The sequence below is a fragment of the Onychomys torridus genome, chromosome 4, assembly GCF_903995425.1.
Source record: "Onychomys torridus chromosome 4, mOncTor1.1, whole genome shotgun sequence".
NCBI classification, from domain to species: Eukaryota; Metazoa; Chordata; class Mammalia; order Rodentia; family Cricetidae; genus Onychomys; species Onychomys torridus.
In genome coordinates this window covers 104185210-104207718 of record NC_050446.1, presented here as the reverse complement: position 1 = coordinate 104207718, position 22509 = coordinate 104185210, and the positions used below count along the sequence as shown (strand labels likewise).

Below are 22509 nucleotides of genomic sequence, written 5' to 3'. Positions count from 1 at the left end.
TCCCGAGGCTGCTATGGAAATATTGAAGTCCAGCAATCAAAAGCCCCCTTAGGCTGCCATAATTTACATGTCCAATTAAAATTAAACACACTGATCTGGAGAGATAGCTCAGGGGTTAAGAGCTGTTCTTCCTGAGGTCCTGAGTTCAATTCCTAGCAACCACATGGTGGCTCACAACCATCTGTAATGAGATCTGGTGTCCTCTTCTGGCATGCAGGTGTACACTGTATAAAAAAACAACAACCTTAAACACCTCATCCTAACACAGGGTTTCTCCTTTGACCTTTATAAGCCACATTTTCCCAAGAGCCACATCTGTCTCCTCTCTAGCCAGAGGCAGTCCTTTGTCTCCAGGACAAATACCCCGGCCCCACCTCCCTTGTTCCCTCCCCCTCTCCCTGGTCCTCTATCTCCCATCTTTCTCTTACTCCCTGCTCTCTGTCCCTCTGAGGCAAATGAATCTCCTTTGTGCTGAAGCTCGGTCTTGGGGTGTCCTGAGCGGATACCCTTCACTCCACTCAGCATCCCTTGGTTGTCTGTTCTTGTGTAGGGCTGAAGTCCCAGGAGCTTTCTTGCATCAGTGTTAGCATGTCTGCTGTTCTCCTTGTTCAGTTCATGTTTAGGCAGTTGTGTTGAAGAGACTTTGTGGGCATGGCTTCTGACATTCCTTCAAGACAATATTAGAGCAAACTCCTTCTTCTCTGTCTCTTACAATCTTTCTGCCCCTTCTTCCACAATGATCTGAGTCTTAAGCTCAAAAAGCTGTGTTGTAGGAATATCAGTTGGGACTGTGCTCCACATATACACATTTATAGCTATATCTTGATGACATATACATTTGTATATAAATTATAGATGTGTACATTATATAGTAAACTGTGGTAGTGATGTACTTTAAGAAAAATGAAGCATGTTAAAGAGTCAGTGATGGCGGGGACATGTTTCTTTAAATAAGTCAGGAAGGGTCTTAGGTGACATGAACAGACCTCCTATATGAAGCAGGAATACCAATGTATTCCAGGTAGAGGGAACCATGGTATAAATGCTCAGGGTAGAAATGTTCTATGTGCTGAAGGCCAGCAGGAAAGCCAAGATGACTTACATGGAAGCAGAGACAGAGAGGATGCTGGGTGGCAAGGCTCAAGAAATAAGCAGGAGAAATAAGGACTACTATGTGGCCTGCTCTGTTGACTTAGAAGGAAATTGTGTAGATACTGACCACGATGGGTCTCAATGACATAGGAACTCCTTTGGAACCTCAGGCATGGATATGATAGGAAGACCTCATTCAAGGCTTCAAGTTGGAAGACAAGAAGGGAGACCTAAGGCCGTTGAGACTGCAGGCTAAGCAGGGTCTGGAGTGGGACTCTGGCTAAGCAGTAGGGTGGACAGGGCAGTCACCCAGACTTTGTCTCCTCCATGCCCCCAAGATGTTCCAGAGCCTCATTTCTGTCTCCCTCTGGCCCAGCCTGCCAGACCAATGTGCCTATATATTCTCCCAATTTCTTCCTCTGGGACAGAAGCTCTTGAACAGCCGTGAGTAGGCTGGAAGCAAATATTTATCAAACCACTAAGCCGAGGCTGAAGCTGAAGAGCAGATAGAACGGGAGGGGCAGGATTAGTGAGGTTCTGGGTAACTCCTTCCTCTGATGTGAGCATGACTTTGTTGGGTGTGAGAGTCAGTGATTGGCAGAATCTATGATCACCTAGAAGATGAGCCTCTGGGAATAACTGTGAGGGATTATTTTATGTTGGTAGGTGTAGGAAGACCCATCTTAATTGTGGGTGGGGCCCTTCTGTGCAGAAGATCCTAGACTGTGGAGAAACAGCTGAGTACTAGCACGTATGCATTCAGTCTCTGCTCCTGACTGTGGATGTGATGTAACCATTTGCTTCCATCTCTGGCCAGCCTGACTTCTCACTCTGTGAACTTCCTCCTTTAAGTTTCTTTTCTCAGGGTATTTTATCAAAGCAACAGAAAAGAAACTGAGACACAAACTGGCACCAAGTTGGGCCAATGCTGTGGCAAAACTGACCTGGTGGTTCTTAGGCCTTTGAGACTGTTTAATGGGACGAAAGTGGAAGAACTAGGACTTTGGACTAGAAAGTTCTTAAGTACTAAAAGCAAAATGGGCTGTTCTGATGGGAGCTTGGAAGACCAAAATCCCAAGAAATGCAGTTATTGGCCCATCTCATGAGTTCTGAGGGGACAAGCGACTCTATCTGGAACTAGGCTAGGTGCCTTTTATGTGATATTTTGGCCAAGAGTCTGGCTTCATTCTATCCATGTCCTGAGAAGCTAAAGGAAGCCCAATGTAAAGACTATGTACTCATTGGTTTGGCAGAGGAAAGGTGTGTGAGCAAGCTTCAAGTTTCGGGTAAAGAGTAACAGCAAAATGCTGTAATAGTCAGAGAGAAGAGCCATTAACAGAATCCTGTGCTGCACTGGGACCATAGTAAAGGTGTCCCCATCTGAGGCTCCAAACCAAGCTGTGGCAGTATTGTCAACTGGTTTTGAAGGCATGAAAAACACAAGACTGAAGGAGTCACTGAGAGCAGTTGAGGCCAGGTAATCTCTAACTGGGCCAGAATCCCTGTAAAGAGGTCCTGAGAGGCCATTTGTGTGCAATTGCAAAAGCGAAGCAATGAAGATCCCCAGGATACTGGAGATGGATTGTGGGATGACAGCCAAGGCAAGTTGTAAAAATGAATTGGGACCAATTGGAGAGGCCACAGAGCTGAAGGGGTGTGGCTACCCGTATATTTGGAGATCAGCCAATTTTATCACAGCCTTAGACAATAGGTAGAGAGGCTTCAGAGTTCGGTATTTGCTGGGCTGGGTTTAGGTCTTGCTTTGGCATGACTATTTGCTGTTATGCCCAGATTCTTCCCTTATGGGAGAAAAGTATTTGTTCTATGCCATTCTAAGTTGGTCACTTAAGTCTTTAGACTTTTAAAGCACTGAAATTGTTAAAAGACTATGTGGGGGGAAGTGTTATGAGGTGGCTTAGTAGGTCTTTACCTGCTCTATGTGTGCCATGACAGGCATTATGTACATGTGTGCACCCCCACATGCGTACACACACACACACAATCATAGAAGATCTTTAAAGACTTTGGAGACTTTTCAAGTTGGACTGAATGCATTTGACAGTTTAGTGTTGTGTCAAGTTGACAAGGGATAGAGTTGGGGTCAGTGTAGACTTGCTAGGGATTCTGTGCACCCCTGGGAGGGATTTTCTTGGTTAACAGATGTGGAAAGACTCTGCGGACTAGTGATCCTGGATTTAAGTGGAGAAAACCAGCTCTTGCATTTTGACTTTCAACCATTCAAGTTGAAACTAAGTCAGAATAGCCTTTCCCCCTTCAGTGGTTCCTCCCCATCCCCTATGTAGCCCTGGCTAGCCTGGAACTTGTTATGCATATCAGGCTGGATCAAACCCAGAGATCCACCTGCCTGTCTCCCTGGTGCTGCGGTGAAAGGTGTGCACCACCACACCCTGCTAAGTTGCTTCTGTTTGGGTTATTTTAACAAAGTGCCAAATAAGTAACTAAGACATGGGGTATTTTAGATCTATCCCCAAAAGGTCTAAACGACACACCTCTAGTCCTCAGAGCACAGTGCTTTCCTACTTTGTTCCAGGTGTCTAACGCTTCATGTTAGCCATGCCCAAACACCTGCCACAACCTCCTCTTTCCTTTGTAAATACTGCCCCATCTCCAATGTCAAGGACACAAGATTGGGAAAGAAAGACTGTTCATGGAAGAGAAAGGGCATCATCATGTTTTTCCTGTGAAAAAGGCTTTCTCAGTCCTTTTAGTCATCCTATTACATGGTTCTTTACTACTTTGTGGGTGAGAAAGTGAAGTCAGAGAGGTGACCTGAGGTTGAAGGGCTAGTAAACAGCAGGCCGATCTGCACCCCTTTAATCTTGCCAGGTGAGTCAGACTCTAAAGAAACCCCTGGCTATCCTCCTCCCTTTCACTGTACACTGGAGTAGGCGTCTACATTTCACACCTACTCAACTAAGTACGAGGGGATATGGCAAAAATGCATTTATTGGAAGTTTACAAATAATATAGCCTCTTGGAAAGTTAGACAAAAACAAGGTCTAGTGGTGCATGCCTCTTTAAAAACAATCTTAACACTCACATACATAAAATAAAAATAAATCTTAGGACACACACACACACAGAAACACAAACATAGCCCACTAAGCTTGTTGGTTATCTCCAAGTGCCAACTCACTACCAGGCTCAAGGAGAGAAGACTCCTTTGCTTTGTCCCTACATCCAGAGTCTGGAATGGAGTTTGCACCGTCCAAGTTTGTATCGGAAGTCTTTTCCTCTAACACGTATCCCGGCATCCTGATTCTTTCCTTTTGTTGTTGTTTCTTCCGGGACGCACAGATCTCCTTGGGAAAGACCCACAATGGTAGGCTGTATGTCCAACATTAATCTTTATTAGACAGGTGAGCCTCAACAGTGCTGTACAGTGCCAGCTCAGCTTTCCAGACCCCACTAGAAGCCCAAAGCTGCTCTTAAGGGAAAGGAACTACAGTGTTGAGGACGAACGCCATGCTGGCCCAGTGTCAAGTTCTTGTTTTGTCTTTGCTTGCTCTGAAGGCAGCCATCAGTACTTCCGCACCACACTTCCACATCACATGGGAAGACAGAGGTGCATCAAGGCTCTTATTTGTCCCAGCTGGCAAGCTTTTCATTATTACTTTAATTGTCTGTCAAGGGCAGGTCAGCAAGTCTAGCTTGCCCAAAGTGCCACAGGGCTCTAACCCTAACCCCAATAACAATGCTGTACCTTTCCACTCATCCAAAGCGGCAGCAACGAAATCACAAAACACTCATTTGCAAATAGCATATGGCTTTTAGACCCCATCAAATAACTTTATTCACACAAACGTCCCTTAATTTACAAAGCTTCAGTCATTCATACACAATAGGGGGATCCACAGTGTTCAAAGAACTTAAATATAATGTATCATACCAACCCAAGTAAGCCAAGTACAAAAAATATTCATATAAAGTTGTTCACACATAGGTCCTATATTACCAGCTTCTGTGCAAAAAAAAAAAAAAAAAAAAAAAAGAAAAAAAAAGAAAATTAGATTAACTAGTATTGAAACTAACCTTGTGCCTGGCTTTAAATCTCCCTCAAAACCAAGTCTGACCCACATGAGCATTAAGAATAACTGAAATATCCTCCGGTTTTGATGGTAAGTAGCCTTTGGGATGCAATTTAAAAACAAAAGCAAAAACAAAACCCTAAGTAGGTTTCCTTCTTCCTATGATCTCATCTGGATTTAAAAAAACAAAAACAACAACAACAACAAAAACCCACACAAAACCCACAACCGAAAGGCTCACTCCTGGTACTCTCCTCAATCCTGGAGGCCCCTAGGCAACCAATGGCAGTAGACGCGTCCCTCGGTGATGGCTGTGGATGCTGACATCAGCCAATGCTATGGAATACTTACTGGGCTCCCCTCCCAGAGCGTGTTTCCAGGCGGCTCCTTTCCCTCAAAGTCAACCCTATGCTGACCTGAAGGCTGTATGACAAATCAGAATCAGCCAGGGCAGAGGCATCAGCTTCCACAGTCTGCTGCCTGGAGAGCCGAATAACCAAGCTTGGCCAATTCTGAAGTAGACTCCCAGCAGCTGTCTGGAGCTGCCAGATGAGGAGAAAGAACCCAGTCAAGGGTCGGGATAACCCAAAGACCTACCCAGAGTTGAGCCCCTAGTGCCCCCAGATGTGGAAGGCGGGGCAAAGGAGCAAGAGAGAGGTGGGGAGAGCTCACAGTGAGGTGAGCAGGGTTGGGAGGGACAACGGAATAAGGCAGGGCAGTAGCGTGCCCTCCTTGGAGGATCGCAGTTAGACTCTTGCTCTTCCCAAGTTTGCAAAAGACACCTACAGGTTAAAACCCCCATACAATCCATCCTTTTATGCTGTCTTCTAACACAGTAAACAGCTAATAGCATAAAGATTCCCACAATGTCCTTTTTCTGTTCTTGGAAAAAGATTCACACAAAAACAATATAACCTTATTGCTGCAAACACTGGTTTTCTAAAATAGTGATATGCTAACGAGCTGAAATCTTGGAGGAAGGAATGACGGAGGTTGGGGCAAGAAGGCTATGAGGAGGGCAGGAGTGGTCTTAGCACCACAGGGTTAGGAAGTGAGTCGAGGGGCTCTGGGCTCACTCCAGGCTTCTGCCTCACCTACCACTGCAGTCACCACTGGCAGTGCCACAGGAGGCCAGGCCCTATCCAGAGTCAGATCTTCACCTAGAGTGGGCGTGCTTTTCCTCCAGCTGTAAACAGGGTATTTCTGTAAGTAAACATTAAGACATCCCTCAGGCAGCCCAAGGGCAAACCTACAAGGTGGGACTGGAGTTCCTACTCCCCGCCCCAACGCCCTGGAGCTAGGTGAGGCTAAAGCCTGACCCTTCGTCTCCTCTGACCAGAGGGGGTTAGCTGGAGCCAGTTCAGTTGGTGCAGTCAGTGTCTTCCGGCTAGAGGTATGAAGAGGAAGGACAGAGGCAGTGTGCATACGTGGGCAGCAGCGTTTGGTCCTGGTCGGGAACTGCTGGAAGGGCCACAGAGGCAAGAGGGAGGTGTGTCTGGCTACGGCCCACAGAAAGTGGGTGGGGCTCAGAGTTTTCCGTCCCCTGTGGCTATATACAGGTGGGAGAGTGTGAGTACAAGTGACATGGACACAGTGAAGACAGCCACCTGCTTCAGGCAGTCTGGACAGAGGAGGACAATGGAAATAAGGCACTATGATCTGTCCTTCACTCACAGGGAGCTGAGCTCTGAGTGCAGAGTACTCAGGCCAGAACAATCTCCCAACAGGCAATCCTCACACCCCAAAAAAGGGACAAATGTTCCAAGTTCTGCAAACTTCTAGAATGTGGACAGATCTAACAAACCTGGAGGCACCTGAGACGATGCCCCACAGAGCTACTGGCAGGCCTGCACCCCATACAGAGGCAGAAGGGGAAATAACAGAGGACAAGGATGCTGATCCCTAAGAGACAGAGAGCCAGGGAGCCAGGCTTGGAGAAGACTAGAGCCCACCAGAGGCTGACTCACTAGCCAGAGTACAGCAAGCAGGTCACCGGGCCAGCTTCCATCTGGCTGGTAGGTGACAGCATAGACTGCAAGGGGGGGGGGGGGGACAAACAGAAAAAAACAACAACAACAAATAACAGGAACAGGCACTTGGGGCTCAAGACCTGGCTCTCATCTGAGCCAGAGATAGAGGTGCAATCATCAGGCCAGAACCAGCTGGGAGCATGGAAGATAAGGTGCAGGGAAGCAGGCTACCCCTTACCAGGCTACCCACCTGCAACCTATGGGGGCTACTTTGACACCAAGAAAAGTACGGTGGGAAAGCACTGTAACCAAATTCTTGATTGTAGAGAGCTAAGAGATGGGGAAGAGAAAGAGAAAGGTAGGTAGACTAGTGATTTGCTAGGAACCCAGAGCAGGACTACAGCAGGAAGTGTGGGGTCTGAGCTCAGAGACTGCCTTTCCCATCTGCTCAGGCACAAAGAGACAGCAGTACCTAGGGGAAGGGAGGGGCATGGAACAGAAATGGAATGTACTTTGCAATTAGGGGATGCTGCTGCTCCCACCCTCCCAGGTGCTACTCTGATTATGCTCAGGAGGCTGCTTAAAATGTCACTCAAGAAGACAAGATGCTATCACAGAACAGCACAAGGTAAGGGCCTACATTACCACCTGCAGCCACGTACCCACAAGAACAGCAGCTGACCTCTGGCCAAGAAGGGGAAGAAACTTTGGTGGTGCTGAGTTGCCTGAGAGAAGGCTGGAAAATGCAAGTGGACAGAGCTGAGCAGGGTTCAGTGTTGTGATGGCCTTCCCCACACTACAGGACCAAGGGACAGCTGCTGGAAGAAAAGCTCTCCTTGGCCTCTCACTTCCCTATCCATCCTACGCTAGTTTAGGAAGATAAACAAGAATGAACAGATAGATACCTTCCTTCCTTCCTTGTCCAGAGACCCCATCCCACGTGGCCAGAACAAGGTGAACAATCTGGAAAAGTTTTGGAGCAACCAAAGGTGCATCCAAGTCAAGGGATGCACCAGAGAGAATGACAGGGTCCATGAAGCAGCTGGAGGGAAGGTATCTCCCCTTAGGAGGTTGTAAGAACACTGCAGGGGAGTTAAGAGTGAAAGGCTATGCAAACAGACAGCAGAGTCACAGGGATCTAGACTGGGGATGCTTTAAGATGGCTAGCTGCTATATGGGCCCTCTAGTAGCCAAATGGGCATCCCTGTCTGCCTCATACCTCCCTATTCAAGGCAGATCCTTTCTTTTCTCATCAGACAACAGTTACAAAGAGGTTGATCACCTAACATGAAGTCCCTGGGGGTAACAGAGATGGCGCTTGACAGTATCACCCAGTGGTGAGTGACACCATGGATCCTGGTACACAGGGCACACCTTTCACTATGAGGAAATGATGGCAGCAGCCAGTTGAGGGTACTCTGCAATGGTCAAAACCGGGGCTAGGTAGTCTCTATGACAGGCTGGACTTGCAGCACACTGGGAAGATAATCCAGGAGGCAAAATCCAGAGAAAAAGGTATTGGCCTCATAGCAGTAGCAAGAGGCCAAGGAAGACCAAGTCTGATGAGGGTTGGCACAACAGTCCTAATAGAAGATAGGCTTGTGCAAGTGGGGTGCGGGTGGGGTCTCATTATCCCCAAGTGATGGGATGATCACTCTTGGTCTACTTCCTCAGGGACCCTGGTTGGAAAGGGCAGAAGGAAGCAATTCCAACTACAGTGAGTCCTGGTGTGGCCTGAGGCTCCTAAGAACTTAAAGAGAACCAAACCCATGGTTTAGGTCTTCTTTAGAGTCCTTCTGGCCAAACCCTGGTCTCCCTCTTCTGAGAGTTTCTTCATCTCTGATCCTATCTGAGGCCTGCGGGCTGGCCATGACCAACAAGCCCATCCAAGGAGTGAGTCCAAGAGCTCCCACGTCTGGTAGGGAGGGAACTCAGAGGCTGCTTCCTTGTGTCTTCGTATCCCTTTCCAGGAGAAACACCAAAACTCGGGATAGATAGAACTTCTTTGGGAAGTGGGATGCTAGAGCAAAACTGAAAGACGTGTAAGAAAGAAAACAGAACATGAAAGATACAACTAAAATTGTCTCCTAACTTAAGAAATTAACGGATTAACATTGAATATATGCATAAGCTTTGCCCACATTCAATGTTCTTAAAAACAAAACAAAAACTCAAACAATACAAAGGTGCCTGTCCAGAGTGTAGCCTTCTGCTCTTCAGAAGTCTTGATGGTTTAATGTTTAAAATAATAATTATTATTATAACAAAGGAAAAAGAAAAGGGTAGCGTGGGAAACCAAAGCAAAAGCTTCACATTGTGGGAGGTCCAGCTGTCAGGAGATCGCCACCACCTGTGCCCTCTGCCATCCTGTCCGAGACACGATGAGACTGTGGGTCCCGAAGGATCGACCTGGAAAACAGAAGGTAGGCAAAGAGTGGACACTGGATCAGTGGGTGAGGGTACAGGGCCAGCACCCAAACCAAACTGACCCTGAAGCTGTGTGAGCTGGGTTTTCTAAGTACTTGATGTGGAGTAAGCTGAGCCACTAACTACCTTGCCATCTGTAAAGACACACTCATTTCTTGGGTAAGGAAACTGATGTGTTTGAGGTCATAATGACTAAGGGCAGACCCCGAAAGAGGGAACTTAGGCATGCTGGTTCCATCAGCAATCTGATCCCAAATCCTTTACCTTCTTTCCACTCCAGCTTCCCTGTACTCTACAGGACCTATTCCAGAGAGAAGTTCCCAACAGACCCTGATGATCTTGGTTCTGTTTGGCCTTTCTTCTCCACTCTCATCCATAACTACTGGCATAAGCCTCACAGCAACCCTTGTAAGATTTCGCTGTCCTTTACAAATGGGAAAACAGTACTCAGCATCTGAGAACCTACACTAAGTTAGCCAGCAAGTTTTCAAGAGACCACATTTACCCTCTCCTCCTAGGTCAGTTGGACTCAGAAGGTTTCCCAGCACCAGGCGATAGGCCCACTCTGGCCACAGCATCATCTACTAGGGCTAAGACTGGGCGTTCTGGAGACAAAGCAGTCTTAGTAAACAGGCTCTCAGCTGCTGTGTGCAGATTCAAGCCCTGTGTTCTTTGCTCTCATAATCTACACCTATGACATAAGCTGTTTGGAAGATTACATAAATTCAGTTATGCATAGCTTAATGATAAAAGAAATGTAGAGCCGCTTGAAAATGACAGTATTTATGGGACCACCCCATAAATTTGTCTGCTATTGCCTGAAACATCATTTGTGTCGTTGTATTACTTAGAAGAATGCCTGGTCCTGTGATCACTGACTGCTATTTGGGAATTACTTTGGTGCCAGGCCTCGGGAATAAGACAAGAAGCTGCCCTTCAAGGAAACCTAGCACATATAAGCCAATAGAGATTAGTCTTGGGTCAGCTCCATATTCTGAGCCACTTAATCACATAGCTAAGTATAGCTTTGTCTTAGGCAAGGCAGGTCATCTGGGCAGCGATGTTCTAAAGTTTTCAAGGTGCACAGTTTCACCCTATGACTGGCCCAAACAAGCCCTGTATGCTTGCAACCCTTCACTGGCTCCCTTGCTCCATGGACACACCGAGCTCATTGTCTGCAGCTTGACAAGTATGCCCTGGTTCCAGCCTAGTGTGTACCCTCTCCACTGGAGCTGTGGTCAGTACAGCCAGACGACACTGGCCCCATAGACTCAGGTCTTACAGGTGACCTAGCTCATTCACAAAAGTGACACCAGAGTGGGCCTGTCTGCCTCTGTCTCTTCCTCTAAAGTCTTCTATCTCTTTTGGGCTCTGAGTAGAATGAGTATAAAGTATAGGGCCTACAGAAGCTTCTGACATATCCAATGTGTGTGCCCATCTCCTGTGCCCGTGTCTCCAGCTAGACTCTGATTGTACCTTCAGTCATTCAGCTATCACAAGCAATTGTAGGCACCACGGGAAAGGCATCTCCCACACTGTCAGAGGACGGGAAGCAGCTGGGAAAGATGCGTTCAGAACTCAGGTCTGCTCGAGCCTGACAGCTCCCTTCTAGAAACCTAGCTATATCTCTAACTCTAAACATGGGAAAGAATTCACAAATAAGATGTTCAATTATGGGAAATTACTTCCAATCCCCAAAACTATAGACTAAATAAATGTTATAGTGAAGAATGAGAGATGGGTGGCATTTGTGCATCAGTGGGAAGCCTGTTAATGATAGTTATAAAGCTGTGTGGTAGAAAGCAGTATTATGGTTTGTCTCTATAGCTCAGGATGAAGGTTAAAGTCCTTACAAGGTAATAGGTGAAAACTTGGGGTGTTTGGATGGATGCGGCCTTTGGGAGGTAATTAGGATTACATAAGTCATTTGGGTGGGATCCCATGATTAAGCTCTCATGGCCTTTTAAGAGGGAGATCCTAGTCGGGAGGTGGTGGCGCATGCCTTTAATCTCAGCACTCGGGAGGCAGAGGCAGGCAGATCTTTGTGAGTTCGAGGCCAGCCTGGTCTACCGAGCGAGATCCAGGAAAGGCGCAAAGCTACACAGAGAAACCCCGTCTCGAAAAACAAAAACAAAAACACAAAAAAGAGGGAGATCCTAGGAGCTGAAGAGGTGATTTAGTGGTTAAGAACATTGGTTGCTCTTCCAGAGGACCTGGATTTGAGTACCTGTATGTACCCACATGGCAGCTCACAAGCAACTAGAATTCCAGTTTCATAGGATCCTATCTGACCCCCATGGAAACTAGGCATGCACATGATGCACATATATACATGCAGGTAAAACAGTCATACACACGAAATAAAGTGAGTAAATCTTAAAAAAAAAAAGAAAAAAAAGAGGGAAAGCCTACACACATACAGAAATACAAAGACAGACAGACAGACAGACAGACACACAGGCTTCTGGATACATGATGCCCTTTGTTGCCTTAAAAGAAAGCCAACAAGAAGGGTCATCCTTAGATGTGGACCTTTGGCTTAGGACCAAAACCAAGAATCACCTTTTTTCCTTACATTTAACTATTAAAAACAAACAAACAAACAAAAACAAAACTTATACACAAAAACCAGAATGCACCAAAATGAACCACACCCAACATCTCTACATAAAAGCACGTACTCTGCAAAGAGGTTAGGTGTAGAGTAAGGGAAGCATATCCCAAGGAAGGAGAAATAGAATATATAGTTATGGACAGATTGGGGGAGAGGGGTGGAATGGGAGGATTAAACTGAGGGAGGAGGAGAGGGAAGAGAGGAATACAGAAGGGAATATGGGGAGGAACAACTAACACTGAGGACCACTGGAGGGGGTCATATGGAAACTGAGCACTGTAGAAGCATCTTATAATATATACATATAAGAAAGAAATCTAAATGGAGTCAAATAATGGAGGAGAAATGCCCTCCCTATGCAGTTTTCTCCACCAAGCAAAACTTCCGGTGCCAGGAATGGGTTAAAAGGGCCCCATGGAAAGCCCTCAACAACTCAGGATATTGGTTGCTTTCTACAAACTGATGGTACAGCCCTATTGCTGAAAACAACACTTACATATCTCCTTGAACACAGGGAAGCCAACCTGGTACCTAAGCAGAGCCTTCACCCCTACTGACAAGTGTTCATGATACTGGAAGGTACTCTGCATGCTACCGGAGGAGAAAGGGAACTGCAAACCCAGCTACAAACCCTGTGATTTATCATGGTAAACTGCCTGCCATTGGAACAAACACAGTGGGAATAACCAACCACTATCTGAACGGATTAAAGACCCACTCCATGAGATGGAACCCATTTCTGACACTGCTTGGGTGGCCAAGAACCTGAGACTAGACAAGCAGGTCATAGGCCTAGAGGAAAACCAAATACCAAATTTTTCTGCTAAAGAAACACAGCAATAAAATGACTCCTAACAACTTTCTGCTATGCCTATAGATTGGTGTCTTGCTCAGCCATCAGAGAAGCATTCTCTTACAGTAGATGGGAACCTACAATTGGGCTGTGCACAGACAATGTGAGATCTCATTCTTTGTGGACAAGGAGGTGGAAAGCCAGAGGAACAAGGCCTTCCAGACACAACAGAACTCATGCACATATGAACTCACAGAGACTGTGTTAGCATGCACAAGTCCAAGCTAGATAGGGCCCAGCACTGACATGGGGAACCTGACAGAGCTTCCATCCCTAACCAAGATGCTATCTTCAATTGACAAAGGCTTCCCAAAGGAAACCTAGTTTTCTCCAATGGAGTTCGAGTATATAAACTACACCTAAAGGCACCCCCTGCTTCCCATGCCCAGCAGTAGATGGCCAACACAAAACAAATTCAATGGTATTTTTGGAGATTTTTTTTTCTGTTTACCTTACTGGTCTTTTGCACATTATAGTTTCTGATTTTATGTTTTTATGTGTTTTACGTGTTGAGTGTCTCTCTCTGTATGTATGAATTTCTCCTTTTTTTTGTTTGTTTGTTTTGGATTAAATTATGGTTTGTTTGTTTGTTTTAATTTGTCTGTTTCCTAAAGAGAGAAAGAAAAAATGAGTGGAGTTCAGTAAGTGAAGAGATGGGGAGGATCTGGGAGAAGCTGGAAAAGGGGAAACCATGACCAGAATATATTAAATGGGAAAAAAATGTTTTCAATTCAAAAATCAAAAACAAACAAAAACAGCATGCATCAAAATGAACCAGACCTGAAGTCTACTCGTGAGGAGCATGAACTCTGGAAAGAAAACTCAGATCTCTGAGGCCTACTGTTTCACTAGATGCTTTTGCTCCCCTACTAGCAATAGGAATTAAAGATTCCTCCAAAGGTCTGCTTGAGGGCTTCTTCCCAGTTTTCAACCTGGCTTCTCATACTCCCTGATGACTTGGCAGCCATTCCAGCCTCACGCAGCTTTTCCCTGTTGCTTTCTGCCTGTGTTTTCAGTAGATGAGCAGGTGGAACATAAGACAGCCAGGCACACTTTTCCAGGGAGGCCCCAGCACATGCTTACAGGAGGATGGAGGAGGCATTTTTTACTACCTCAACAAGAGCAGTAAAGACGATCTGGTTTGGAGTCAGAGCAGCCAGCCTATCACTTGTTAGATGATGAACATTAGAGCCTTGGTGGGCTCTTGCCAGCTTCCACTTCCTAGTCACAATCATGATCCTTGCCTCCCTCCCTCCCTCCCTCCCAGTTTTTTTTTTGGAAATGCAGATAGTGCATTTTACACTCTGAGGTGTGCTGGGATGAGTGGGAACTCCAGTAAGCTGCCAGCAGTCCATCTGGTTCACTCACACTCACCCATTCACTACTCGGCTGGCAGAGTGGACACTCCAACTACCATACTGTCCAATGGTCATTTTGGCTGAGGGCATCAGACCTAGAACTTAACTTTGTTTTATTGAAACAGGATCTCATTCTGGCTTAGACTAAGGTCTCTAAGTCAAGGCAATCCGCCCACCTTAGCCTCCCTGAGTGCTGGGATTACAAGCCCGAGTCATCATGACTAGCCTGGAATTCACTTCTCAAGGCTCAATTCAAGAATATCTTCTATCTTCTATACGGGATGAGAGAATGAACAGGGGTGGACAGTAGCCCTGAGCTCTGTTCAGAGGGCATAAATCTGCCACATGGTCCTAAAGACAAGCCTCTCACCTTAGCCTCTTAAGTACTTACTGGGACTACAGGTATCTACCATATTGTCCAGTGTCTCAGCGGTCATTTTGTTAGAGCAAATTTACAACTTGGTCTCTAGTGAGCCTTCTCTGAAGGTGAGAGCCTCCTTCGTCTTAGGCTTCAGCACCCACCCTTCTGCTTCCTTCCTCATCTAGCTGTCACCTAGCCTCCCAGGTCCCCCTCTGGACCTCCTCCCACAAGGCACGTCCAAAGAACAGTCTTTGCAAGGCCCCTGCTATGTGGTGAGCTGCCCGGCCTGACAGCCTCTACTCCCCACAGTGCCGGCCTCAACCTCACTATCATTAGACTAGTCTGCTGATTCTCTTAGGGCTGTCACATACCACATGGTGCTGCATGCTACAATGAGCTCATAGACCGAATGACTGAGACACTCTCAGATTAGTATGCATGGCAACACAAAACTAACTTATGAACTTCTCAGGTACATCCAACAGGACAGCATTTTAAGGGGAAAATATGGTTATAAGAACTTCTGTGCCGGGCGGTGGTGGCGCACGCCTTTAATCCCAGCACTCGGGAGGCAGAGGCAGGTGGATCTCTGTGAGTTCAAGGACAGCCAAAGCTGCACAGAGAAACCCTGTCTCGAAAAATAAAAAATAAAAAAAAAGAACTTCTGTGACTAAGCTCCTAGCCTACTGCCCACTGCCCAGTACTTACACACACTCACAGCGAGCATCTGAGCAGCCAGCACACGGAGAAAGAAAGTCCACTCATACCTATGAAGGTTGGACCACTTCTCCACGCTCTGTCATCTGGTGAGGGACAGAGCTGGGACTGTGCCCAACCCTGACGCCTGGGCTACTTTGGGACCAAGCTGAACCATTCCTCAGCTCTCTCACCATCAGAGCTGGCCAGGAGAAATGACGCATATGGAGACCATGAATTTTTCTGACATGTAGACAGTCTCCTGGTTATAGCAAGAGGCTCCGGGCTCCACCTTTTCTTCCCAACTTCTCAGCAGGAGAAATTCCCTCAAAGGGAAAGCAGATACCACACAATGCTCATGTTGAGAGCGCGCCTGAAACCCAGGTGTGACAAAGCTGAGGCAGCTGGCTCCAGACTATGTCCCTTGAGTCTACATCACGCATAGTACATGGCTCATGTCAAGAGCAGAGTGAGAACCTGGCAACTATCTATCTCTAAGGTGGCAAATAATTATTTGTAATTATTTAGTAACAAATAGTAATTAGTTTGTTAAAATGGCTTTACTCTCCAAAGGTGGCAAGCAGCTCAGGAGGTAATAATGGAGTTCTGGCAGTGCAAGAGGACTCAGACCCCACACTCCTAATTCACAGTGTCAGAAGGGGTGGCTGTGGACAGATGGCAGCTCTCAAAGGAAACAAGCAGCATCCACTAGTACCCAGGAGCCTCGCACTCCCATCTTCTACATCCCACGCACCCACTTTGTGCAGAGGAATCTGGTCTCATGGCTTCTCTGAAAAGCACGATACCTCTGGGCTGTAAGAGCACAGGTAAGTCTTAGGCAGATTCCCAGGTGGAGACCTAGTCAGACGCAGCAGGAAGAACTCCATCTCTACATGGTGGGAGAGGAGAGGCCTGGCTTCCGGTACTGCAGTTTTTTCCCTTAGAGACTTCACTTGTTCCCCAACTGCTCAATGAGGAACTTGACAACAGAGAAGGGATTTTTAATCCAAGGCTCTTCTACTCTCAGGAATGCAGCATGGGGTCTAAATCCCTGAAAGGCCTCAAATGCTCACAGTGTACTCCATCTACAGTTTTCTGGTAGACTATCTCACTATTCAGATTCTGAGATGCATCCATGACACAATATCCAATGAAAGCCAGGAGCCTGACTTATGTAGGCAAAAACTAACCAGAGGTAGCCCATGAATGCCAAGAGGAACTGCCCAGGGCTCTGGAGGTAGGCACAGGTAAACAGAACAATGTGTGTGGCTGAGATGGCAGGGAAGCAGGTCCATGAGAAAGCATGACCAGCCTCACCTCAGTATGCCACAGCTTTTGCTTTGCACAGCAAACAGAACTGGGACCCTTCTTAATGGGCACAACACCATGGAGAGACATGGGCTCTATCTCCTATCACCTGAAGCTGAATCCACAGCTAACTTACCCCCTAAGAAACACACTTCTGAAGCTGCCAGGCCCAATGGCTGTCAGGGCAGGACTCGGTAGAGAAAGGACAGGGGCAGAATTGAAAGCCAGGGTAACATGCTGTTCGAAACACAGCAGCTTTTCCTCTACTGTGACAGAAAGCTGCATGGGCAGTGAGCCAGTGGATGGCAACTGCATACTCAGGAAGCCCTTGTACATGGAGACTTGCTCATAAGACGGCAGCGGTCACTTCACCGCATTACTGACGATGCTATTTGAAGCCATCTGATTCCTTAAAGTGTGCTGCCAAAATTAATAGTATTAAAAAGTTCACCAAATGGACACAAAGAAGAATCCCTAGCCAAGATGGAAGAATCTAGATTTTTAAAGGCTCCATGGTGACCTGATAGGCAGAGCTGCTCACTGAGTCATCCTGAATGTGCTGGAAAACTTGGACCCATTGAGATCTCTGATCTGACCTTGACTAAGTCAATAAGACTTGGGGCTGGGGCTAGGGCTTTTCCTTTAGCACTTTAGCTAGTAAGCAGGTCCTGGATGAAATAAGATAGAAAAGAGGTAATTTTTTGTTCCTAGAAACAGCTCTGATAAAATGAGCATTAGATAGGTAGATACCATAACAAATACCTTGCCTCAAGCTTTTTAAGTGAGGGGCTGAAATAAAAGCTTCCAAATGCCTCAGGCCCCACAGGACCAGGTTCAACTGTAGCTGCTATGATTAGCAGAGAAGGGCTCCAGGGAAAAGTCAGGGATCCTGGGATTTCCCCAAAGGACACTTTCCCTCCAGGAGGAAGTCATCTAAGTCCTTGGCACTGAAGGCGAGGTCACTCTTCCACGCGGTGACAGGACAATTTGTGGTTATAAGGGAAAGCCTCAAGGCCAGAATGGTATAGGCAAAAAGACTGCATGGTCTTCTGATCCAGCTCAAAGCTGAGCATGCCAAGGGAAATCCTTGGGGTTCTTTATAAGGAGTCTGTGGCTTTCTTAGAGGAAAGAAGGGCTCCTCTACACATTATTAGGGAAAGGAAAAAAATGATACTCGTGGCCAGCTTATGAAGGTTTGGCAAAAAGAAAATACCATGATTTTGGTAAAATGTGGCATTGCCACTGCTGAATTCTTTGCTTGCTGAACTTCAGTGAAGACCACTGTGAGCACCATCCTGCATTTCATACATGGAAACAGCCCAGAGAAAAGAGAGGAGCTGCCCAGAGCCACTGACACAGCAAGTGGAATGTGGCTTAAATGAAGATTCCATAGCAAGTCCCTCAATGTCACTACTGTGGAATCAAGCATAGTTCATGCTCTCTACAGAGGCACCTGCCAGGTGTGCTCCTGTAGCTCCTCCCAGGTCTGACCCACTCTCCTAAAGAGCTACAGGCACTGTCCCACCCACTCTCCAGCCCTACCTTCTTTGCAAGAAGAAGTTCACCTTCTATGGACTGACAAAGCCCGAGCAGCTCAAAAGGTCAGAGATATCTGACCTTGGTGTGAGGCAACCTAGGCTAAGCTCTTCTCACATATTCCTGTGCTCTGACAACGGTCACTTGAGTTTTGCTCAGGATGCCCTTCTCCAAGTGCATCTAGACATGGGAGTCCCAAATGTTGCAGTCACTTATCTCAACAAAAGACAGCACTCTTTTTTCTGAGCTGCTACTGGCCTTAAGACGCTCTGGAACCCCCAGGGGTTGGAGGAGGGCCTGGGCTGGAGCTCCAGGCCTTGAGCTAGCGCTTGTCACTCACATAGCTAAATCGCTTCCTCTCTGGAAAGGAAGTGAGAACATGGAGAAGGACGGGGCAGCAATATCAACGCACAGGATTTAACAAAGATAAACAGCAGGAGTACTGAGTCTGGCAAGCTCAGCAAGTTGAGGAAGTGGGGTTCCCTTTCACATCCCACTTACGTTTCCCAATGATGACGAAGCCAGCTTGTCCCCAGGCCTGCATATGCTCACATGTGCAAAGAGACCTAGGAGTTCCTGGGTTCTACTGCCAAAACCTGCCTTTCCTTTGTACCATGTATCATTCAAACCAAAGTGTGAAAGGACGCTGAAAGACAGAAGCCTCTTCTCAACCAGCCAGAGGTCCAGTTAAGGCTATGGAGGCACCCCTAAGCTTTTAATAATTGTCCTTAGGTCCTAAAGACCAGCTGAGAGGACTGTGACAGTAGCTTGAAGCTCCTAGCTGATCAGAATTATAATCTAGTTAGTAGGAAACTCCTTGTTACAGCTGTCTTCAGTTCCTGCCACTACTAAATTGGAATCACCTTCCAACACAGCCCCATTCACCCAAGGTCAAGGAATGGGGTTGCAGAAGACTTCTGTTAGTCTTCCTGCAGCGTCAACCCTCAGCTCTATGAGCAGGTGGGCAAGTGGAGTTCTGGTTTTCTGTAACGGGGATAGAGCTGTGTGTTCTCTAAAGGCTTTTTATACCACAGTAGAATGAACCTAGGCCCAAGATGGTCCGGCGGGGGAGGAGGACATCTGGACTGTGTCAGTGGTGACAGCTGTACTGCACTTTAGGTAGTTGGCTTAAACCCCAGAACAAGTACATAAAGGTAAAAAGTCACCCTGTTGTTTGTCTGGGTGTGGTATTTTCACACCCATTTCTGCTGCCCCATGCAAACTCAGAGTTCCTTCCAAACATTCACCAGATCCAAACAGGCAATCTGGTTACTAACAACAAATGAGTGCTTACTTGGGACTTCCAGTTTTCTTTATGTCTGGTACAAGGGGCTGGGTCCTGCTGGCAGTGTCTGAGCAACCTGCCAAGATCTCAGCATACTCCTACTCCACCACGCCTGAGATTTGTCCTAGACTCCAGCCTTCTAGAAGGGCATGTCTTCGGCATGTCCAATAGAAAGGAGAAAAGGAAGCAAAGGGGTGCTGTACTGTCTGGTTGCTAAGGGTGTCCCTTTCCCCAGAGAATGGACAAAGACACAGACTCAACCAGCTACCACACACTGTTTTGGTAATTTTACTCACTGGACAATATGACAAATACTAAAAGCCAACATGATATAGCCAGTCTGTTTCCCTCATCACTGCTATAGCACCAGGCTTCTGAATTTAGAAAACAAACTAAAAAAATCCAGCCATCATTCACAAGACTCCTTCCCCAGCATCAAATCAAGATTTGTAAACAAGCATTTCTATCTTCCTTACTATGCCTTACGGGGTACCTGGGTGGCTCTAATACATTCTTCTCAAGTCCCTAGACATCATTTTCTTTAACAAAGAAACAAAATACAGAATTCTTTCTGACCTGTTTACATTGCAGGCTGAGTTACAGCTTTCCCCTGGTACCTCTTACTGAAAGTGAAATTCCGTTAAAGTTGGGAAATTCACTGCAGTGTTTTATAGTATTGATTTATTTTAAACTTGGTTGGCATTTTTAAGACCTGCCATGCCTCTGAGCCCTATAAATGCTAAAAGAGATCTCTATTTCCTCTGATTTGGAATGTCATGAGGTATTAGGTGAATGAATAGGGGCTGGCAACTTATCTGCTCTGCCCTACTTTGCCAAGACAAAATCTTAGGTGCTCTCCTTAGGCCTGAATCTATGCATCAGCACTTGGGAATCCGCCCTTCCTCTCACAACAGAGCTGTCCTGAGTGAACAAAGCCTCCTCTGCACATACCCAAGTGATCTCCTCGCATCTCAACTATGAAAAGATAGTCCCAAACTTCCTCAAGAACCAGCCCTAAATATTTCTCCAGAGCCATCATCTATCTATAACTAAACTGCAAGCTCTCAGGAGACAACACTGAATTCTAAATGACCAATGCCACCAATGGGTTCTAAGATAACTCCCCTACCAAACCTGACTTGGCCCCAGAATTTTCCAACACAGGGTCCCAGGCAGCCCCACCCATGAGAGCAGACAAAATGATGGCATCCGAAGCTTTAGTCAGAATCTGAGAAAGTTGCGGGATCTGCCACTGTGAATTATGGCAACAAATTCTCTTCTGCTTCAGGTCCTCATCCACCTGAAATTTCTGGCTGACTTTTGGGAACAGGCTTCAGCTAGGACTCTTTTCTCAAGCTACTACTGCACTAATTAAATGAGAACACTCCTTGGTTATCTGGGTGTCTCTATCTTACCTAGCCTGCCTCCCCTGCCAAAGTGTCCCAAAGAAATCTGGACACAGGCAGAAATCACCCAGCACAGTGCCTGTTGTCCTGCTGTGGTATGCACAGCCAAGAGCAGCTGTGTCTGTGGAGCACACCCACAGGAACTATACAGCAGGCCTATGAGGGCAGAGCTTTCTGGAAGGGAACTCATGGCCTGCTTTCAAAGCAGGAACCACACAAATGTGGTTTTCAAGAGACCGTAGAAGGCAGACTGGAAGGGTGGAAGCTCTGACCACATACACATTGTATCAAATTCTGACTCTTTGTGAGCTGCTGCTCTCTCTACAGAATGAGGACAAACACATAACTAGACAGAAGATGTAGAACAGTAAGTACATAACAACAATTCAGGGACAGAGATGAGGAGGAAGAGACATTGGCCCGGCCATTGGCCCCAACTCAGGCCTCAAAAGCAGGCTTCTTTGATAACATGAAGTTATTACTTTGGTCAGTGGGAGTGTCTTCATGTCCCTAGGGTCCCAAGAGATGGGAGTCGGAAGAAAGCTAAACCTTCAGGCAGCTTTGCCACCAGCTGGATGGTTATCAGAGTCTCGCAGTTTTACCCAAGGGATGCGATCTCTGATGGGTGGAATCAAGGATGCCAGAGAGAGCCGAGAGTATGAGCCGCATCTGGGCCTTGCTACCAACAGCCCCAGGGCAGGCCTGTTCCTTCCAGATGTTTGCATATCCATCCAGCTTGCAGGAAGAGAGGACCCCTGGGTAGGTACACAACCCATTAGAGAACTGACAGCTCAGCTTCCTACAGTCTGAGAGCAGGAGCCATCAAGAGGTGGCAACAAGGATGCCCGAGGAAGCTGCCTGGACCTGATAACCAGCTTTCCCCATTTGTGAAGGAAAACGCCAAAACACCTAGAAAGATAAAGCCCCAAGGATATATGTGTGCACTGGTCCCTAAGCCAAAGTCATCACAGTCAAAGGCAAGTTCTATTTCCTGGGCCAAGAAAGAACCAAATATGGCATCTTCCCCCAAAGTTCTCTCTTGGCACAGCTCTGTGAAGTGCTAGTGAGACCCGTTTAAGACACAGCACTGACCCCTGCTCTAGAGACAGGGACTCAAAGGAGTTAAGACAGAAAAGACAAGTTCTAAGCCTGCCTGAACCACCACCCCCCAAAAAAATTGTGAATCAATACATCCCCTGTAGCCAAGTGATCATTCAACTAAATGCCTCATTCTTATGGATGCAATAATCTACTTTAGGCCACAGAGTGGCAAGTCCCTCCTCCTCCTGCCCCCACCCCACAGGCTGTGTGTGTGTGTCTGTCCGTCCCTGTCCAATTCAATGCTCCAGAGACTAAGGCTAAATAAAATCAGCTTCTGGGACAGAAATCAAAGGCCTTGGCCCTTTAGCAACCACACCTTTCCTTGAGGCCTGGCTTGGACCAGGACATTAAATCTCATAGAAGAAACCTCCTCCCATGGGAAACCTACTAAGTTGTCTTACCCTTGCCTGCACTTCAGAATACTTAGAGCTAGACAGCCAAAGTCAGGCTGGT

General features: G+C 46.7%; 1 protein-coding gene across 2 annotated transcripts in view; it reads right to left on the bottom strand.

Annotated features, from left to right (window-relative positions):
• Positions 1-5124: 5124 nt before the first annotated feature.
• The window catches only part of Stk35 (serine/threonine kinase 35), a 31534-nt gene continuing 14149 nt past the window's right edge, over positions 5125-22509 (bottom strand). Inside the window, exon 3 of one of the 2 annotated variants that reach the window (XM_036184965.1) lies at positions 5125-9520. In XM_036184965.1, the coding sequence (XP_036040858.1) occupies positions 9444-9520 (77 nt within the window). In that variant the 3' untranslated portion in view covers positions 5125-9443. The remainder of the gene's footprint in view (positions 9521-22509) is intronic. The other variant, XM_036184964.1, reaches the window with a different exon arrangement.